Below are 19,839 nucleotides of genomic sequence, written 5' to 3' on the forward strand. Positions count from 1 at the left end.
TATTTTATATTTGAGATTCATCAAAGTAGCCACCCTTTGCCTTGATGACAGCTTTGCACACTCTTGGCATTCTCTCAACCAGCTTCATGAGGTAGTCACCTGGAATGCATTTCCATTAACCTCTTACATCTAGACGTTCACGTGCTCCAATATCCAATGATAGGCGTGGCGCGAATTACAAATTCCTCAAAAATACAAAAACTTCAATTTTTCAAACATATGACTATTTCACAGCATTTTAAAGACAAGACTCTCCTTTATCTAACCACACTGTCCGATTTCAAAAAGGCTTTACAGCGAAAGCAAAACATTAGATTATGTCAGCAGAGTACCAAGCCAGAAATAATCAGACACCCATTTTTCAAGCTTGCATATGTCACAAAAACCCAGACGACAGCTAAATGCAGCACTAACCTTTGATGATCTTCATCAGATGACACACCTAGGACATTATGTTATACAATACATGCATGTTTTGTTCAATCAAGTTCATATTTATATCAAAAAACAGCTTTTTACATTAGCATGTGATGTTCAGAACTAGCATACCCCCCGCAAACTTCCGGGGAATTTGCTAACAATTTACTAAATTACTCATGATAAACGTTCAGAAAAAGCATAACAATTATTTTAAGAATTATAGATACAGAACTCCTCTATGCACTCGATATGTCCGATTTTAAAATAGCTTTTTGGTGAAAGCACATTTTGCAATATTCTAAGTACATAGCCCAGCCATCACGGGCTAGCTATTTAGACACCCGGCAAGTTTAGCACTCACCAATATCAGATTTACTATTATAAAAGTTTGATTACCTTTTGTTGTCTTCGTCAGAATGCACTCCCAGGACTGCTACTTCAATAACAAATGTTGGTTTGGTCCAAAATAATCCATCGTTATATCCGAATAGCGGCGTTTTGTTCGTGCGTCCCAGACACTATCCGAAATGGTAAATCAGGGTCATGCGCATGGCGCAATTCGTGACAAAAAAAATCTAAATATTCCATTACCGTACTTCGAAGCATGTCAACCGCTGTTTAAAATCCATTTTTATGCAATTTTTCTCGTAAAAAAGCGATAATATTCCGACCGGGAATGTCCATTTAGCTAAACAGAGGAAAGAAAACAAAGCTTTCGGTCGACGCGGGCACGAGCCTGAGTCTCACAGAACTGTAACCAGCCACTACCCAAACGCGCAACTTTTTTTCAGCCAGAGCCTGCAAAGCCACGATTCAGCATTTTGCCGCCTTCTGAGAGCCTATGGCAGCCGTAGGAAGTGTCACGGGACAGCTAAGATCCTCACTCTTCAATAAACAGAGACAAGAAGAACGACACCTTGTCAGACAGGCCACTTCCTGCATGAAATCTTCTCAGGTTTTTGCCTGCCATATGAGTTCTGTTATACTCACAGACACCATTCAAACAGTTTTAGAAACTTTAGGGTGTTTTCTATCCAAAGCCAATAATTATATGCATATTATAGTTACTGGGCAGGAGTAGTAACCAGATTAAATCGGGTACGTTTTTTATCCAGCCGTGAAAATACTGCCCCCTAGCCATAACAGGTTAACAATTTTAATTAACAGGTGTGCCTTGCTAAAAGTCAATTTGTGGATTTTCTTTCCTTCTTAATGTGTTTGAGCCAATCAGTTGTGTTGTGACAAGGTAGGGATGCTATACGAAGATAGCCCTATTTGGTAAAAGATCAAGTGGTATACGAAGATAGCCCTATTTGGTAAAAGATCAAGTCCATATTATGGCAAGAACAGCTCGAATAAGCAAAGAGAAACGACAGTCCATCATTACTTTAAGACATGGTCAGTCAATCCGGAAAATTTAAAGAACTTCAAAGTCGCAAAAACCATCAAGCGCTGTGATGAAAATGGCTCTCATGAGGACCGCCACAGGAAAGGAAGACCCAGAGTTACCTCTGCTGCAGAGGATACGTCCATTAGAGTTAACTGCACCTCAGATTGCAGCCCAAATAAATGCTTCACAGAGTTCAAGTAACAGACACATTTCAACATCAACTGTTCCGAATTAGGCCTTCATGGTCAAATTGCTGCAAAGAAACCACTACTAAAGGACACCAATAATAATAAGAGACTTGCTTGGGCCAAGAAACACGAGTAATGGACATATAGGTGGGAATCTGTCCGTTGGTCTGATGAGTCCAAATTTAAGATTTTTGGTTCCAACTGCCGTGTCTTTGTGAGACGCAGAGTAGGTGAACGTATTATCTCTGCAAGTGTGGTTCCCACCATGAAGCATGGAGGAGGAGGTGTGATGGTGTGAGGTGCTTTGCTGGTGACACTGTCAGTGATTTATTTAAAATTCAAGGCACAGTTAACCAGAATGGCTACCACAGCATTCTGCGGCGATACGCCATCCCATCTGGTTTGTGCTTAGTGGGACTATCATTTGTTTTTCAACAGGACAATGACCCAACACACCTCCAGGCTGTGTAAGGGCTATTTGACTAAGGAGAGTGATGGAGTGCTGCATCAGATAACCTGGCCTCCACAATCACCCAACCTCAACATATTTGAGATAGTTTGGGATGAGTTGGACCGCAGAATGAAGGAAAAGCAGCCAACAAGTGCTCAGCATATGTGGGAACTCCTTCAAGACTGTTGGAAAAGCATTCCTCATGAAGCTGGTTGAGAGAATGCCAATACTGTGCAAAGCTGTCATCAAGGCAACGGGTGGCTAATTTGAAGAATCTCAAATATATTTTGATTTGTTTAACACTTTTTTGGCTACTACATGATTCCATATGTGTTATTTCATAGTTTTGATGTCTTCACTATTATTCTACAATGTAGAAAATAGTAAAAATAAAGAAAACCCTTGAATGAGTAGGTGTGTCCACCCTTTTGACTGGTACTGTATGTGCTTCTAATAGTTACATTTGAAACCACGTACACAGACCTGGCCTTCATGGACAGACACACCCATTCCCAATGACATTTTTTTTTTCTTCCATCAACCATTTTGAAAAACGTCTTTACATGGTTTGATGGATGGCACCCGTCACATTGTCACATGAATGATGGTATACGGCGTGTCAAAGTCCTATCAGAGTGATCGGAACACTCTCTTCCCCCATGTTTAATTCCTCTGGTCAAGGACGCAATGTGTACAGAGGACAATAGCCTCCCCTGTCCTGTCACGTCCTGTTCTGATACTTTGCACTGTTCAGGCTGTGCTGTGGTTGAACATTCCAAACAAAAAGGAACAAGATTATTAGTGTGTAAACTGAGCTAGTGTGAAGATTCTTCATCAGTCACTGTTTAAGTTAGGACTGTCATGTTCTAAAGTGGTTTGGACACAATTTAAATATCACAATTTAAATATCACAATTTAAATATTGCAATTTAAATTGATAGGACATATACCTGTATTTCTATTTCCTCTTTTAGATGTCATGTCATATACAATGTGTGTTCATTGTGTGTTAAATGCAGGTGACTGTGGCAGAACAGGACACATATATACACACACATACACACACACACACACACACACACACACACACACACACACACACACACACACACACACACACACACACACACACACACACACACACACACACACACACACACACACACACACACACAGTAGAATGGATTAGCATTTTTATAGAGCGGAAGGGATTGCGCTGACATATGGAATGTGCTTGCAAGTCACCTTATAATTTCCCTATGACAGTCCGTTTCACGCATATGTCACTCTACCTGTTCCCTCCGTTGTCATTTTCAGGGCCAGTGCTTTTCAATACCCAGGAATTAGTCGTGCGAAAAGGACAAATTCATACATATCATTTATATTCATATGTATTTTGTCATTTTGTCATATCCATCTGTCTGTCATGTTCCTACGGTGCATGGCAAAGTTTTTGTAAAGCATTCTGAGACTATGTGACAGGGAAACAAGTTCCCTGGTGAAAATGATAGTATGCTGATAGTGATAATGATAGTATGCTGATAGTGATAATGATAGTATGCTGATAGTGATAATGATAGTATGCTGATAGCGATAATGATAATATGCTGATAGCGATAATGATAGTATGCTGATAGCGATAATGATAGTATGCTGATAGTGATAATGATAGTATGCTGATAGTGATAATGCTGTAGATTTAGATTATTATGAACACATTCACTCACATCACATTTTTCAGTTTCCCCCCTCCCCCTTTCATCCCTCTCTCTCTCCCTCTGTTCGTTCAGAATGATAGCTGGAGGGAAATGCAACTGAGCTTTACTGCTGTGTGCCCTGAAAGGGAGAGCCAACCCGCTGCGCACAGATGTCAATTCAACATCTATTCCTCGTTGGTTCAACGTAATCTCATTGAAATGACAGCGCTGATTCAACCAGTGTGTGCCCAGTGTGTATTCTCATTAAGTACAGAGGTCTAATAGCTAGCTAGAGCCCAGGAAGCCAAAAACATCCCCTCTCAGCTACTCTACTCTCTACTCAGACTGAGTAGCTCTTTCTGTCTGTCGGTCCATTAGGCCATGTCACACCGTGCGTGATGGTACCTGTTCACATTGTCCAAACCCCCTTGCTATTCATTCAAACACACACATCACAGTCCCTACACACCCCTGCAAGATGTGCTGACTAAATCCCTATGGGTATACAATACACCCCCCTGGCTAGAAGGATGATGTTAGAAGCTAACGTTGAACAGAGCCTGACCTCAGCAGGAACAGCGGACTGAAATTAAGCTAGCTATAATTAAAAGATGGGCAACTATAAGTTCTTATAACAAAGAGTAGTGAGACAGACAATGGTGAGTCAGGCTGCAATGGAGGAGGCAAAGAAAATATTGTCTCGCTATTGTTATTTTACTGCTGCTCTTTAATTACTTGTTACTTTTATTTATTATCCTTAGCCTTATTTTTTTTAAACTGCATTGTTGGTTAGGGGCGCGTAAGTAAGCAGTTCACTGTAAGGTCTACACCTGTTGTATTCGGCCCATGTGACTAATAAAATTTGATTTGATACACAGAGAGGGGAAGCATTGGAGCAAGCAGGGAGAGAGGCTAGTAGTACAATGGTTCCCAAACTTGGGGTTCAGGACCCATGTGGTGTCCCCTAAAATGTAAAAAGGGTCCCCTGAGAGAGTCTTTAATCTTATTACATTTTAGAGACAACTAAGGGCCTTTTACACTGTCAGAATTCACTTTCATGTCATTATGTGTTGGGATAGCCTTTGGGAGCTAAAATATAGTAGTCTACGGTATAAAGACAATTTAAATATAAATACAATTTAATATTATGTACACTGAACATGAGTTCATATAAGGAAATCAGTCAACATCAGTCCTGACTTACCACTCATGTATGTAGTAAATAAGTAGTGAAACACATATTTTTGAGTAGAACTTGTAAGGTAGTGATGAATAGTATGTATAGACATGTATGCTCTCGTTGGCTGGCCCTCGCTTCATATTCGTCGCCAAACCCACTGGCTCCAGGTCATCTGTAAGTCTTTGCTAGGTAAAGCACCGCCTTATCTCAGCTCACTGGTCACCATAGCTGCACCCGCCCGTAGCACGCGCTCCAGCAGGTATATTTCACTGGCCACCCCCAAAGCCAATTCCTCCTTTGGTCGCCTTTCCTTCCAGTTCTCTGCTGCCAATGACTGGAACGAATTGCAAAAATCACTGAAGCTGGAGACCCATATCTCCCTCACTAACTTTAAGCACCAGCTGTCAGAGCAGCTCACAGATCACTGTACCTGTACGCCCATCTGTACACCTGTACATAGCCCATCTGTAAATAGCCCATCCAACTACCTCATCCCCATACTGTTATTTAATTTTTTTGCTCCTTTGCACCCCAGTATCTCTACTTGCACATTCATCTTCTGCACATCTATCACTCCAGTGTTTAATTGCGAAATTGTAATTATTTCGCCACTATGGCCTATTTATTGCCTTACCTTCTTTATCCTACCTTTTTTGCACACACTATATATGGACCTTTTCTCTACTGTATTATTGAGTGTACGCTTGTTTATTCCATGTGTAATTCTGTGTTGTTGTTTGTGTCGCGCTGCTTTGATTTATCTTGGCCAGGTCGCAGTTGTAAATGAGAACTTGTTCTCAACTAGCCTACCTGGTTAAATAAAGGTGAAATAAAAAAATTAAAAAAATAGTAAGTTATTTAATTTTTTTCATGAGGTTGTGGCGATATACTGCCATCTGTTGGCGACTAGAAACAATTACATAATAAGAACTATTACAAATTGATGGTCCTTGAAAATCAATATTAATGCTTGAAAAAGTCCTTGAATTTGACTTGCCAGTGTCTGTACGAACCCTGAAACACACACGGCTCACATACACACCTGTAAGACGTGCTGACAGTAGAGCCAGTCATGAGAGGCTGTGCAGAGTTCCCTTCTTCAACATCACAGATGGAGCCTCAGCGTGACGCCCAATGGGGGAAATCTCCGCTGTTCACCGGCAGGAAGACCTCTGCTGCTTCTGTCTTATATTTAGCCTTCCCTGCCATTGGCCTCCCAATACGCCCTTCCTACGCAACGCAACCGCCTTTGTCATCGGCGGTGGGAATCTGCCGTTTGTGACTCACAAGGTTTCCATGAGTCATCAACCGACAACACAGTACATGACACAGAACAAGCACGTCAGCGAACATATGTCTCGATTGGCATATATAGTACATGGTGTATATAAATACATGAACTGCAAAAAAACGTGTTATTCACATAATAGTTGTGACAGACTCGCAAATATGTACTGTATGACACGGAACTGTGCTGTATCTGACCGACTGTATATGTTATGGCCTACCCTTCACTCCCACTGAAGACTGAAGACAAAAACATTTGTGTGTTGTAGTACTATGACATATTGGCCTAACCCTACCCACAACAACCCTCTCTCCTTCTCCTCTCCAGGTCCACATCACAGTGTTGGACAACAACGACAACGCGCCTGTCTTCTCCCAGCCCACCTATGACATCACCATCTCTGAGGACACGCCCCCGGAGACGGAGGTGGTCCAGGTGTTAGCTTCGGACCGTGACGAGCGCCACCGTCTCACCTACTCCCTCCACAGCGCCATCGACCCCTCCAGCCTGCGTCTGTTCCGTATTGACCCCAACACTGGCACGGTGTATACTACAGAGAGACTGGACCACGAGGCTAGAGCACAGCACATCCTCACTGTCATGGTAAGAGACTGATACCGTTAATGTTGTATCAAATATGGTTAGGTTATCTTGAATCTCGTTGTAAGGGAGGATTCCATTTGCTTTATTTGGTCACATTCCCTTAAGATTCTACATGAAAAATCCCTCCGTTGGTCATGGATGTGTTGAAGCTGTCAGAGGAGGAGAGGAGAGGAGGAGGAGGAGGAGAGGAGAGGAGAGGAGAGGAGAGGAGAGGAGAAAAGACAGTAGAGATGTAGTGGTTCAAGAGCATTATCTTTATTGCGGCAGCTTAATATTGTAATGTAACTCAGCTCTCCTGCTAGAGGCAGACTACTCCTGTCTGTGTTCTCATTTTACCTGAGCTCATCGTTAAGCAATTACACAAATTACTGAGAGCAGTGAACCAACATCTCAGGGGAATGAGACGGTTTTAGAAACCATGACGGGGGGGGGGGGGGGGTGTGTGTGTGTGTGTGTGTGTGTGTGTGTGTGTGTGTGTGTGTGTGGGTGTGTGTGTGTGTGTGTGTGTGTGTGTGTGTGTGTGTGTGTGTGTGTGTGTGTGTGTGTGTGTGTGTGTGTGTGTGTGTGTGTGTGTGTGTGTGTGGTGGAGTCTGACTGTGTTTGTGTGTGTGTGGAGTTCTGAAATGAATCATCCTCATTCACTCTGTTTTACTTCATTTCATCTGGTTCAGTGGGTAGCATAAATAGGAAACGACTGCTCATCCTACCACTGTAGTCGTACCGTTTTAATGTCTTCTCAAATCATTACAATTATAGATTATACGGTGTCATTTTGAAGCCAGATAGGAACGTCTGCCTGACATTTTTTATTAGGGACAATATTTAAGTTTGAGGCGGGCTCACTGATTTAATTTAGTGAAATCCACAGGTAGATAGTATCTTTAATATCTGGCATTCGGTGTGCCCATGACAGTGCCTGTTGTGCTGGAACCAGGTATGTAAGGGCATTGGTATAGGGTGCAATGTATAGGCTACAATATGATCAGTATCTCAGAATTATAACATCTTCCTGCACTAAAGAGATAAGAGGTCTAACAATATAAATAAACATTGACCACACATAACCACTACAGAGTCCAAGATAACTTTCCCCAACCAGAGCACGTGTAACAGTTTTGGCTATTGTGCGTAGCTGCTTTGATTAATAGAAAGACCGAGTCACAATGACGCACCTATTAACCTGAGCCTCAGGCGTACATAGACACAGACAGAACAGAGACAGAACAACTCTATTGTCTCCAATGGACCCAGTGATCTTCCGCCTAACATTTCCTCAGTAACATAATACCATTCAGTCTAGGACTATTATACCACTCACAGGCCCATTGGGTTGTGTTAAGAGTGTTGGACTAGCCAGCGTTTCATAATACTGCCAGTGGAGCTAGCGCTAATTCTGATGCTAATGCTGGTTGTATTAATACTCCCCCTGTGTGGCGCCTCGTGTGAGACAGGCTTTGCCTCTGATCCCGTTCTCATGTTGTGGAGAGTCTCGCATAAATCCATCTGATTAGCCCTCAAATTCTCATCTGATCTCCCAATGACGGGATTAGTCCGTCCCAAAAGACCCACAACGGTTTGCTGTGACACTCCCTTTTCATTTCATGGGAAGTTAAAGCTTCAGTACATGTTTTAAAGGGAAACTCCAGTAATGTTGTCCTATTGATTCTGTTTGTATGTTTATTCATTGCCGTAACACATAAAGTTATTTTGTAATAGGCAAGTGTTCATTTTGCCTCATGCCGGTTATATAATGAGAAATGTAATAGTGTCTGATAATAGTAGACTAATGATTAGAATCATTTTTCTCCCTCAGGTAAAAGACCAGGAGTTTCCGTACAGGAGGAACCTGGCCCGAGTTTTGGTGGATGTGGAGGATGTTAATGACCATGTCCCAGTGTTCACCAGTGCTCTGTACGAGGGTTCGGTCTATGAGTCTGCAGCAGTGGGCTCTGCTGTGCTCCAGGTGACTGCCCTGGACAAAGACAAGGGAGAGAACGCAGAACTCCTCTATACCATGGAATCAGGTGAGCAACTATAGAAATGGCATTGTAAATAAACAATATGGCCCGAGGAGGTGTGGTATATGGCCAATATACCACAGCTAAGGGCTGTTCTTCGCACGACACAACGCTGAGTGCCTGGACACAGCCCTTAGCTGTGGTATATTGGCTATATATCACAAACCTCCGAGGAGCCTTACTGCTATTATAAACTGGTTACCAATGTTGTTAGAGCAGTAAAAATAAATGTTTTGTCATACCCATACCACCCATACCATCTGATACTGTTTACCACGGCTTTCAGCCAATCAGCTTTCTTTGCTCGAACCACCCAGTTTATAATACGAGTTTTAGAACTATCAAAAGAATAAGGTGTGTCTAACTATACAAAGATATAGACCGGGGGTCTCTACCCTTTTCTAGCATGAGAGCTCCTTTAAAAAATGAAACATGGTGCGAGCTGCAATTTTTTTTCCCAGCTTTCAAATAGGCCCATTCTTCTCTGCTCCTCTACCTTGCAACTCTTCCCGGGTCCTTAGTGTTCAAGATAAAGTAGTGCACTATGTTTTCTGTCAATATACCTGGTCAAATAATTGTTTTTAAACCACTATAAGGGGGTCCTATAAAATCTGCTATTTCTTCCCAAAATTCTGTTAGATTTTTCCCAAATTATGTTTTCTCACTTTTATTTAACCTGATTTTAGATTTATGAATGTTTTACTCTCAAATGTACAATTGTTCACAGAGAACAATACCATTGGATGTTCTGAGTCCATGTCATGCTTAAATCACATCAGAAGACCATTTTTTGGGGGGTCTGGAAGTAAACTAACACATTTATTTTGGAGTGTAATTTTAGTTGCGCATCTGGCCCTTTAATTACCATCTAATTTGAGGAATGTGCCATCTAATATGATGGTCTAGCGATGGTTCTGTACTGCTGCTACTCATTTCATTAGAAAAATTTGATAATAACAAATAATAGATACAAATGATATACTTACTCAAGATATACTTCTGCCAGGTAAGCCTACTTTGCAGTTAACATTTAATTAAGAATGTTTTGGAGAAAGTATTTCTGTCAACCTACAAGACGGTTATCACATCAACTGGCTTCACACAGAGTGATAGACAAACCAGTGCACCACACAGACAGACAGGGGCAGTATTGCTGGAAATTAATTGGCAGATATTGTATTATTATTTTTTTTTTTAAGCCAATAGTGGCTAACCAGGGGTAGGATAATGTTAATATTGTGTTGATTAGATAGTAGCTGGGAGCTTGAGGTGTCTGATACTTGTGAGATTTGTTAATGACAGTTTGCCGTGGGAAAACGTGAAATTGCATGAACTTTCAGAGTTGTTTGGCGAGCTACTCGGAGGTGGGCTTAAAGCTACTTGTAGCTCCCGATCGACCTGTTGAAGACCCCTGATATAGACAGTATATCGATAATAGATGACAATATACAAACAGTTGATATAGATTTCGATGCAGTAGTTTTTATCACTGAATATTCATTCTTATGTCTGTTTTCCTTTAGGCAACACAGGGAACACGTTCCGGATTGAACCGGTTCTGGGGATCATCTCTGTGGCCCGCGAGCTCGACCTCTCCACCATCGGCTACTACGTCATTACCGTCAGAGTCACCGATAACGGCTCCCCGCCACTCTTTGCCACCTCTGTGGTTCGCATCGCCGTCACGCTCTCCGACAACGCCGGACCCAAGTTCCCCCAGACCGAGTACCAGGCCGAGGTCACAGAGAACGTTGCCGTGGGAACCTCTGTCACCACAGTAAGCGCCATGAGCCAAACCACGCTGACCTACGACATCCGACATGGCAACAGCGAACGCACCTTCAGGATCAACCAGTACAGTGGCGTGATCACAACTCAGAAACCCTTGGACTATGAGACCACAGCATCTTACAACCTGATCATCCAGGCCACCAATATGGCAGGCATGGCCTCCAACGCCACCCTGCTCATACGGGTGGTGGATGAAAACGACAACCCACCTGTGTTCCAGCTGCTGTGCTACCAGGGTAGTATCAGCGAGGCGGCGCCCATCAACAGTGTGGTCCTGAACCCAGACAAAACACCTCTGGTCATCAAGGCCACTGATGCTGACCGCAACCAGAACGCTCTCCTGGTCTATCAGATCGTTGAGGACACAGCCAAGATGTTCTTTACAGTGGATTCTGGCACCGGCTCCATCAGAACTATCGCCAACCTGGACCACGAGACGTTTGCTAGTTTTAACTTTCATGTTCATGTGAGAGACAGTGGGAGGCCTCAGCTGACGGCGGATAGCCCCACCGAGGTCACCATCCAGGTGATCGACACAAACGACTCTCCACCTCGCTTCACCCAAGACACCTACGAAACTGTCCTGCTGCTGCCCACCTATGTAGGAGTGGAGGCATTACAGGTCTCAGCTATGGACCCAGACCAAAACGTCCCCACAGAGCTCACCTACTCACTGACAGATGGCAACCTGGAGCACTTTGCCATCCAGCCCTCCAGCGGCATCATCACCGTTAAAAACAACAACTTCTCCAAGGAACGCTTCCGCTTCAACGTCAAAGTGTCCGACGGTAAGTTCTCCAGCACTGCTCTAGTCACTGTTCTGGTCCGTGAGACGCTGGACTCTGGCCTCTTCTTCGCCCACAGCCTCTACTCCTCGTCCATCCAAGAGAACAATACCAACATCACCAAAGTGGCCGTGGTCAACGCAGTGGGGAATCGCCTCAACGAGCCCCTCAAGTACACCCTACTGAATCCTGGGACACGCTTCCGGATCCGATCCACCTCTGGCGTCATCCAGACCACTGGCATTCCCTTCGACCGTGAGGAGCAGGAGTTCTATGAGCTGGTGGTGGAGGCTGGGAGGGAGCACGACCGTCTGCGTGTTGCCAGGGTAATGGTCAGGGTGCAGGTAGAGGACATTAACGACAACGCTCCTGTGTTCGTGGGACTACCGTATTACGCTGCCGTCCAAGTGGAGGCCGAACCCGGTTCGCCCATATTCCGGGTCACCGCCGTGGACCGTGACAAAGGCATCAACGGAGAGGTGTCCTACTACCTGAAAGACGATCACGGACACTTTGAGATTGACAGGCTGACGGGCGGCCTCCGTCTGAAGAAGTCTTTTGAGTCTGACCTGTCCAACCAGGAGTACCAGATGGTAGTTTACACCAAGGACGGAGGTTACCCTCCTCTTTCCTCCACCTTAGAGTTCCCCATCACCGTGGTGAACAAGGCCATGCCCGTCTTCGACAAGTCCTTCTACGCAGTGTCGGTGAACGAGGACGTAGCGGTACACACTCCCATATTAGGAATCAACGCCACCAGCCCTGAGGGCCAGAACATAATCTACACCATCGTGGAGGGAGACCCCTCTCTGCAGTTTGACATCGGCTTTGACACCGGAGTCATCAGAGTCATCAACTCCCTGGACTATGAGATCGCCCCATCCTTCCGTCTGACCGTCAGAGCCACAGACTACCTGACCGGCGCCCGTGCTGAGGTGGACGTAGATGTCACAGTTAATGATGTCAATGATAACCCTCCGGTGTTTGAGAGAACGTCCTATAAGGCAGTTCTGTCTGAGACTGCCATGATCGGCACTCCGGCTCTGCAAGTGGTGGCTACCGACAAAGACTCTGAGAAGAACAACATTGTACGCTATCAGATATTCTACCCCACAGATGCTTACAACAGCACCGACCACTTCCACATCGACAGCAGCAGCGGCCTCATCTTGACCGCCCGCATGCTCGACCACGAGCTGGTCCAGCGCTATGACTTCATCGTCAGGGCAACCGATAACGGCTTCCCACCGCTGAGCAGTGAAGTGTCGGTCACGGTGGTGGTGAATGACATGAACGACAACCCTCCGGTGTTCAACCAGCTTCTCTACGAGGCCTATGTCAGCGAACTGGCCACGAGGGGCTATTTTCTGACCTGCGTCCAGGCTTCGGATGCTGACAGCTCTGACTATGACAAACTGGAGTACAGCATCCTGTCAGGAAACGAGAGGATGAACTTTGTGATGGATGGTAAGACGGGTATCATCACGTTGTCTGGTCACAGAAAGCAGAGGATGGAGCCAGCCTACAGTCTGAATGTATCCGTCTCTGATGGGGTGTTCACCAGCACAGCCCAGGTGCACGTCAGGGTCCTGGGGGCCAACCTCTACAGCCCTGTGTTTGGACTGAATGCCTATGATGCAGAGGTACGGGAAAATGCAGCAGTAGGAACCAAGGTGATCCAGGTAAGAGCCATTCATTTTAAAGAAGTCAGCTTGTGGTAATGAATTGTGTATTTTATTTAATGAAGCTTTGATGCACATGATACTATATTTGTAATAGTATTTGTAATATGTTTTGTTTGACATGTTTGCTATGTACAATACCCCATCTAAAAGAAAGTAACTTAACTATTATTACCAGGTAAGGGCGACCGATGCTGACCCAGGAGTGTTTGGCCAGATTACCTACTCATTCGTGAACGACGTGGGCAAGGACCAGTTTAGTGTGGATGCCAACGGTCAGATCACCACCCTGGAGAAGCTGGACAGAGAGGACCCTGCCAACAAGGACATTGTCCTTACGGTGGCGGCCCAGGACGGGGGTGGAAGGGCCTCCTACTGCACCGTCCGGGTCTCCCTGGTGGATGACAACGACAATGTCCCTCGCTTCAGAGCTACGGAATACCGTGCTTCCGTCAAATCCGACGTAGGCAAGGGCTTCTTGGTGACCCAGATCCAGGCGTATGATCCTGACGACGGTGCCAACTCTAAGGTGACATACTCGCTCTACAGCGAGGCACACGTACCCGTGGTGGATATGTTAGAGATCGACCCTGACAACGGCTGGATGGTCACCAAGGGGAGTTTCAGTCACCTGCGCAACTCAGTCCTGTCTTTCTTTGTCAAAGCAGTAGATGGAGGTATCCCTGTCAAGCACTCTTTAGTATCAGTCTACATCCACGTCTTGGCACCTGATGCCCTCATTCCCTCCTTCACCCAACCCCAGTTCTCCTTTACCGTCCCAGAGGACACTCCTATAGGAGCTGCCCTAGGGTCCGTCCGCCTCATCACCCCACCAGGCTACGCCTCGCTGCCAGTCACCTTTGCTCTGGTCAACGGAGAGACCGGGGAGAACAACCAGGATGGAGTCCTGGTAGTGGACAGGGACACTGGGGTCATCAAGCTGGACAAGCCCCTGGACCACGAGGTCATCACTGCCTTCCACTTCAAGGTCACGGCCACCGTGCAGCAGGCCAAGCTGGACTCTGTGACCAGCGTTGACGTAGAAGTCAAAGTCCTGGATCTGAATGACAATAAGCCAGCATTTGAATCCAACTCCTATGAGGCGACAGTGATGGAAGGGATGCCTATCGGCACCATGATCATCCAGGTTCAGGCTCTGGACCCAGACTCTGGAGCTAACGGACAGGTTACATACAGCCTAGGCATGTTGGCACAATCCGAAGGGGAGCCGGACCAATCTACACAGACCTTCACCATTGACAGCAACACGGGCTGGATCTCTACTCTCAAGGAGTTGGACCATGAGATGTACCCGTCCTACGCCTTCCTGGTGGTGGCCTCAGACCTGGGGGAGACTCTGGCCCTCTCCTCCACCTCCATGGTGACCGTGGCCGTGTCGGACATCAACGACAACCCGCCTAGATTCCTGGATGAGAGGTACTGTGGCTCGGTGCGCGAGAGCGACCCCCCTGGTGAGGTGGTGGCTGTGCTCAACACTAGAGACGACGACAGCTCTCGGGTGAACCGCCAAGTCAGCTATCACATCACAGGTGAGTCAGAGAATGGGAGTGTGTGTGTTATTAATGTGTTTAGCTGTCTGTCCTCTTTATGCATCTTTATGTCTCACTGTCTGTCTGTCCCCCTGTCTCACTCACTTACTGTCAGTCTGCTTCTCTACCTTCATATTGGCTATCTCTATCTGTCTGTCTCTGTCTCCCTGTCTCACTTCACTGCCTGCCTGCCTGCCTGCCTGCCTGCCTGCCTGCCTGCCTGCCTGCCTGCCTGCCTGCCTGCCTGCCTGCCTGCCTGCCTGCCTGCCTGCCTGCCTGCCTGCCTGCCTGTCTGTCTGTCTGTCTGTTTACTTTAGATAAACTCTTCATTTGTATGCTGCCTGGCTCATCTCCAAACCATCACAACAATGCTTGTGAATAAACAAGAGGGAAACCAATAACAATAAATTAAGGATGAGGCTTGATTCATAATTCATACATTTCTTATTCGTATCTTAGGTATGTTTGCGCATACTAGCAGTGGAGGTTTGATTAATAAACAAACGTTGTCACAGTAATAATGATTTGAATACTGCTGAGACTAGCTCTTTCCCAGATAAGCCATTTTTTCATCACAAAATATGAGGTGCCTGCACAACCCCCCTGACATCGGCGAACGCTGCGGAGGTAGTAAATACAGTTATAGTAAACAGTTTAAGAGTACCTGCGGTGCATTTGATGAAAGTTGTTGCTATAGCGATATGTCCTGTTTTATTTCTTTCCATAGCTTTAATGGATGGGTGTTTATTTTAAAGTGGAGACTGGAGAGGGTTAATTACATTGTGGTTGACCCAGGGACATCAATGGGAGGTGATTTTCATAAATGTTTTTACCTTTTAGGGAGCTGAATATTTGGTTTGGTGAAGTATCTGGCAGTTGAAAGAGTGGTAAAGTCTGTTTTGATACATAATGAAACAAAGATATAAAAGGTGAGAGAGAAGGACAAAATATGACTAAATCTGTCTTTTATGAATGTCTTGTTGAAAAGATGGTTAGAGTTGTCTGATTTGTTCTCTGCTAATTGACAAGTGGGGAAATAATAATGAAGTAGGAATGCCCAATGAGACGGAGCGGTGGATCGCCATGCCGACTGGGAATAGGAAGCTAATGAAGGACTGAAAAGCAGGAAACCCTCTTCTGAACGGAATTCTAATTAGCATCGCAAAGAGGGAGGGAGGGAGAGAGGGAGAGAATGAAGGACAGGAGATATGTGACCTTACCTACAACAGAAAGAGAGAGGGAGATAGATTGAGAAGGAGAATTAACTTATGTTAAACACTGCATAGAGAAAGAGAGGATCAATGACAGAGAGCTTGGACCAAAACACACACACAGAGAGAGAGAGAGAGAGAGAGAGAGAGAGAGAGGATAGAGAATGAATTGGCATTACACACTGCTGCGAGAAGAAGAGAATGAACGACAGCTAGATGTGACCTTACGCAGCAGAGACACTGAACGAATTATACACACTTTTACAAAGAGACACATTGAATCGATCTTTGACACAGCAGGAAATAGTTTGAAAGCCAGCGATATAGGGATATATGTTTTTATACTAGCACAAAGAAAATACCTGTATTGAACATGTACCAACACCACAAGGTGAAAACCAATATTTGATTTAGCTGAGCCAGATATTTGACAGGCTATTTCATAACTGTGGTATTATTGTCTGGTATTGTTGGGTGTTGTCTTGGGAGGATTTTAACACTTTGACGGAAGCCAGGGGATGCGATATGACAAATCCGTTGACTTCCAGCCGCTCTCAAAGCCTCACCTAGACGTCTGCATCTTAGTTGCCCCACACCATACTTGATAAGGTATCATGGAAGTTTAATGTAAACAAACTGGGAAAAGGAAATGTAATGATTGAGTGTTTGTGATGTAATTTTGGCGCAATGTGGTTGGTCAGGCTTACAGGAAGTGTGTCTGTGTGTGTGTGATCCATTTACAATGATGGAAATCTTTTTATATCGGCTCTGTTTGTGTCCGTTGTCCCCGCCCGGTTCGTTGTCCCCGCCCTGTTCGCATCAATAGATCAAGATCATGCATTTAGCCACCGGCTGATTTTAATTGCACAGAGTTTAGTGATGTTGAGATGAATCGGGAAGCCGGGTGTTTAGAGCTATCATCAGACCATATGGAGGGGAGTGGAGTGGAAAAACCAATTAGGATGTTGTTATAATAGGAGGGGAGTGGAGAGGAAAAACCAATTAGGATGTTGTTGTTATAGGAGGGGAGTGGAGAGGAAAAACCAATTAGGATGTTGTTGTTACAGGAGGGGAGTGGAGAGGAAAAACCAATTAGGATGTTGTTGTTACAGGAGGGGAGTGGAGAGGAAAAACCAATTAGGATGTTGTTGTTATAGGAGGGGAGTGGAGTGGAAAAACCAATTAGGATGTTGTTGTTACAGGAGGGGAGTGGAGAGGAAAAACCAATTAGGATGTTGTTGTTACAGGAGGGGAGTGGAGTGGAAAAACCAATTAGGATGTTGTTGTTACAGGAGGGGAGTGGAGAGGAAAAACCAATTAGGATGTTGTTGTTACAGGAGGGGAGTGGAGAGGAAAAACCAATTAGGATGTTGTTGTTATAGGAGGGGAGTGGAGAGATGTTTCAGACAGAGATAATGTCTGTCTCTGACAGAAGTCTTTGGGCTGTGTGTGGTGTGTTGTCAGGGGGTAGTGGTCAGTGAGTTAGGTTGGCTCAGATGTCAGATCCCTAGTCTACACTCAGTGGACACTTTCTTAATCGAATGCACTTATTATATGTCACTCTAGATAAAAGCGTCTGCTGGAAAGCACTTCAGCCAGAGGACTTCTAGCACTTCTCTTCTCTGTCATTATGTTGTTTCCTCCTCCTTTTTCACATGTCCTACTTTCTCTGTCTGTCTGTCTGTCTGTCTGTCTGTCTGTCTGTCTGTCTGTCTGTCTGTCTGTCTGTCTGTCTGTCTGTCTGTCTGTCTGTCTGTCTGTCTGTCTGTCTGTCTGTCTGTCTGTCTGTCTGTCTGTGTGTGTCTAGCCTATATAAGCATACCCTTTCCATTCCTTCTCAGTCAACCAGTCATTAAGGACTGGGGTAAGGACAGAAGGAGGCTGATAAGGTGTTCTTGTTGAAGTGGTGATGAGAAGACTCACAGAATAGAGGCTGTGCTAATGAGGCTGACTAGAACAGCTACAGATGCATGATCTTAATTTGATCACTCCTTTGTTGCTGAGAATTTTCCTGTACAGCAGGAAATGCAAAGCTGTAGTGTATTCAAGGTTTAAAAATACTACTAAAGTTTGTAATTTCCACTTTAAAATTGATTGGCCCAATGAAAAATTTATCAACCCTTACAAAACATGTCCATTAATTATAATCCACATAATAATTCACATTTCCTCAAATTAAGATCTTACAGCTGTAGTCTATTACTGAGTCTGCATGGCTGGTACTCACACTGAGACTGCAGCCTCCCACTCACTCACTAGTCTAGGAGAGGTTTCTCTACTCTCTATGAAAAGGTCCACTCTGCTGCGAAGAGTGTTGTGTCTAGTACAGACAGGGAACAGTCCGTGTTATACAGCCCTAAATATCTCCACATAATAACTCACTACTGTAATACCACAATAACAGCTTTGTCAGTGTTTCAGCTGTAGGTGACATGTATGTCTGTCTCTCTCTACATCTCCTTCTCTCCCTTTTCTCCTCTTCTCTCCCTTTTGTTATATATTTTTCACTCTCGTCCTCTTCCGTTTCCTCGCTCTCTCTTTCACCATCTATCTCTCTCCATCCTTCCTTGACCCTCTACCTCTCTGAGGGGCAGGTGTGAGTGTAGTTACTAAGGTTCTGTGTATGAGATGCTGTCGCTGACCCAGTCTAATGTGTATTTGGTAGTAGGTAGTGCCATCTTATGTGCGTGACACTCATTGATTGCTACACTGTTAATTCCAGTGCAACGTCCAAATATAAAGCTCTTATGTGTGTGTGCCAGTGTGTGTGTTTTAAGCTGGCCCTCAGACTGCAGCCTCCTCCTCAGTAGTTTGAGCTGAGGGTTCTTGCTATGAGAAATGTGTGTGTGTGTTTGTTAGACAGTGAGAGTGCATGCATTTCTCTGGTTTGTGAGTGTATATAAACTCTCTTTCTTCCTCCCTACCTCTCTCCTCAGGTGGGAACCCTCGGGGGAAGTTTGCCCTGGGGCAGGTGCAGGGTGAGTGGAAGATGTACGTGAAGCGCCCACTGGACCGCGAGGAACAGGAACGATACCTCCTCAACGTTACCGCTAGCGACGGCCTGTTCGTCACCAGGGCAACCGTGGAGGTGTCTGTGACTGACACCAACGACAACAGCCCTGTCTGTGACCAGGTCAGTCACACTCATTTTAGTCATTTAGCAGACGCTCTTATCCAGAGTGAATGCATACATTTCAATTCATTTCATAAATTTTTCTTTTCCCGTACTGGCCCCCCGTGGGAATCGAACCCACAACCCTGGCGTTGCACACACCATGCTCTACCAACTGAGCCACAGGGAGGCTCTTTATTACAGACGGTTCCGTCTGTACACTACTGCATTTCATATGTTTATGTTTATTGGTCATTGTGATATGTAGCTGTGGTTGTGTGTCTGTTTGAGCAGTGTGTTTGCTGTATATGTTAAGGAACTGTGTTGATTTGTAATGCAGTTTGATAGACAATGTTTTTTGCTGTGTGTTAGTTACTACTGTTAGTTCTGTCTGTCTACGGAGCTGTTGTACACTATGAGGAGAGTAGTGGTGTGGTTGATGCTGACTGATATACAGGCTACTGCGTTATGTA

General features: G+C 44.9%; 1 protein-coding gene across 5 annotated transcripts in view; it reads left to right on the forward strand.

The window, feature by feature from the left end:
• LOC106613153 (protocadherin Fat 3) overlaps window positions 1-19,839 on the forward strand; it is a 356,089-nt gene that overhangs the window by 287,605 nt on the left and 48,645 nt on the right. For all 5 annotated transcript variants that reach the window (XM_082956408.1, XM_082956409.1, XM_082956411.1 and 2 more), the window contains 5 exons: window positions 6,942-7,217; window positions 9,031-9,241; window positions 10,759-13,493; window positions 13,672-15,043; window positions 19,191-19,387. In XM_082956408.1, coding sequence (XP_082812534.1) covers window positions 6,942-7,217; window positions 9,031-9,241; window positions 10,759-13,493; window positions 13,672-15,043; window positions 19,191-19,387 — 4,791 coding nt within the window. The remainder of the gene's footprint in view (window positions 1-6,941; window positions 7,218-9,030; window positions 9,242-10,758; window positions 13,494-13,671; window positions 15,044-19,190; window positions 19,388-19,839) is intronic.

The sequence above is a fragment of the Salmo salar genome, chromosome 09 (assembly GCF_965601325.2).
Source record: "Salmo salar chromosome 09, fSalSal1, whole genome shotgun sequence".
Classification (NCBI taxonomy): domain Eukaryota; kingdom Metazoa; phylum Chordata; class Actinopteri; order Salmoniformes; family Salmonidae; genus Salmo; species Salmo salar.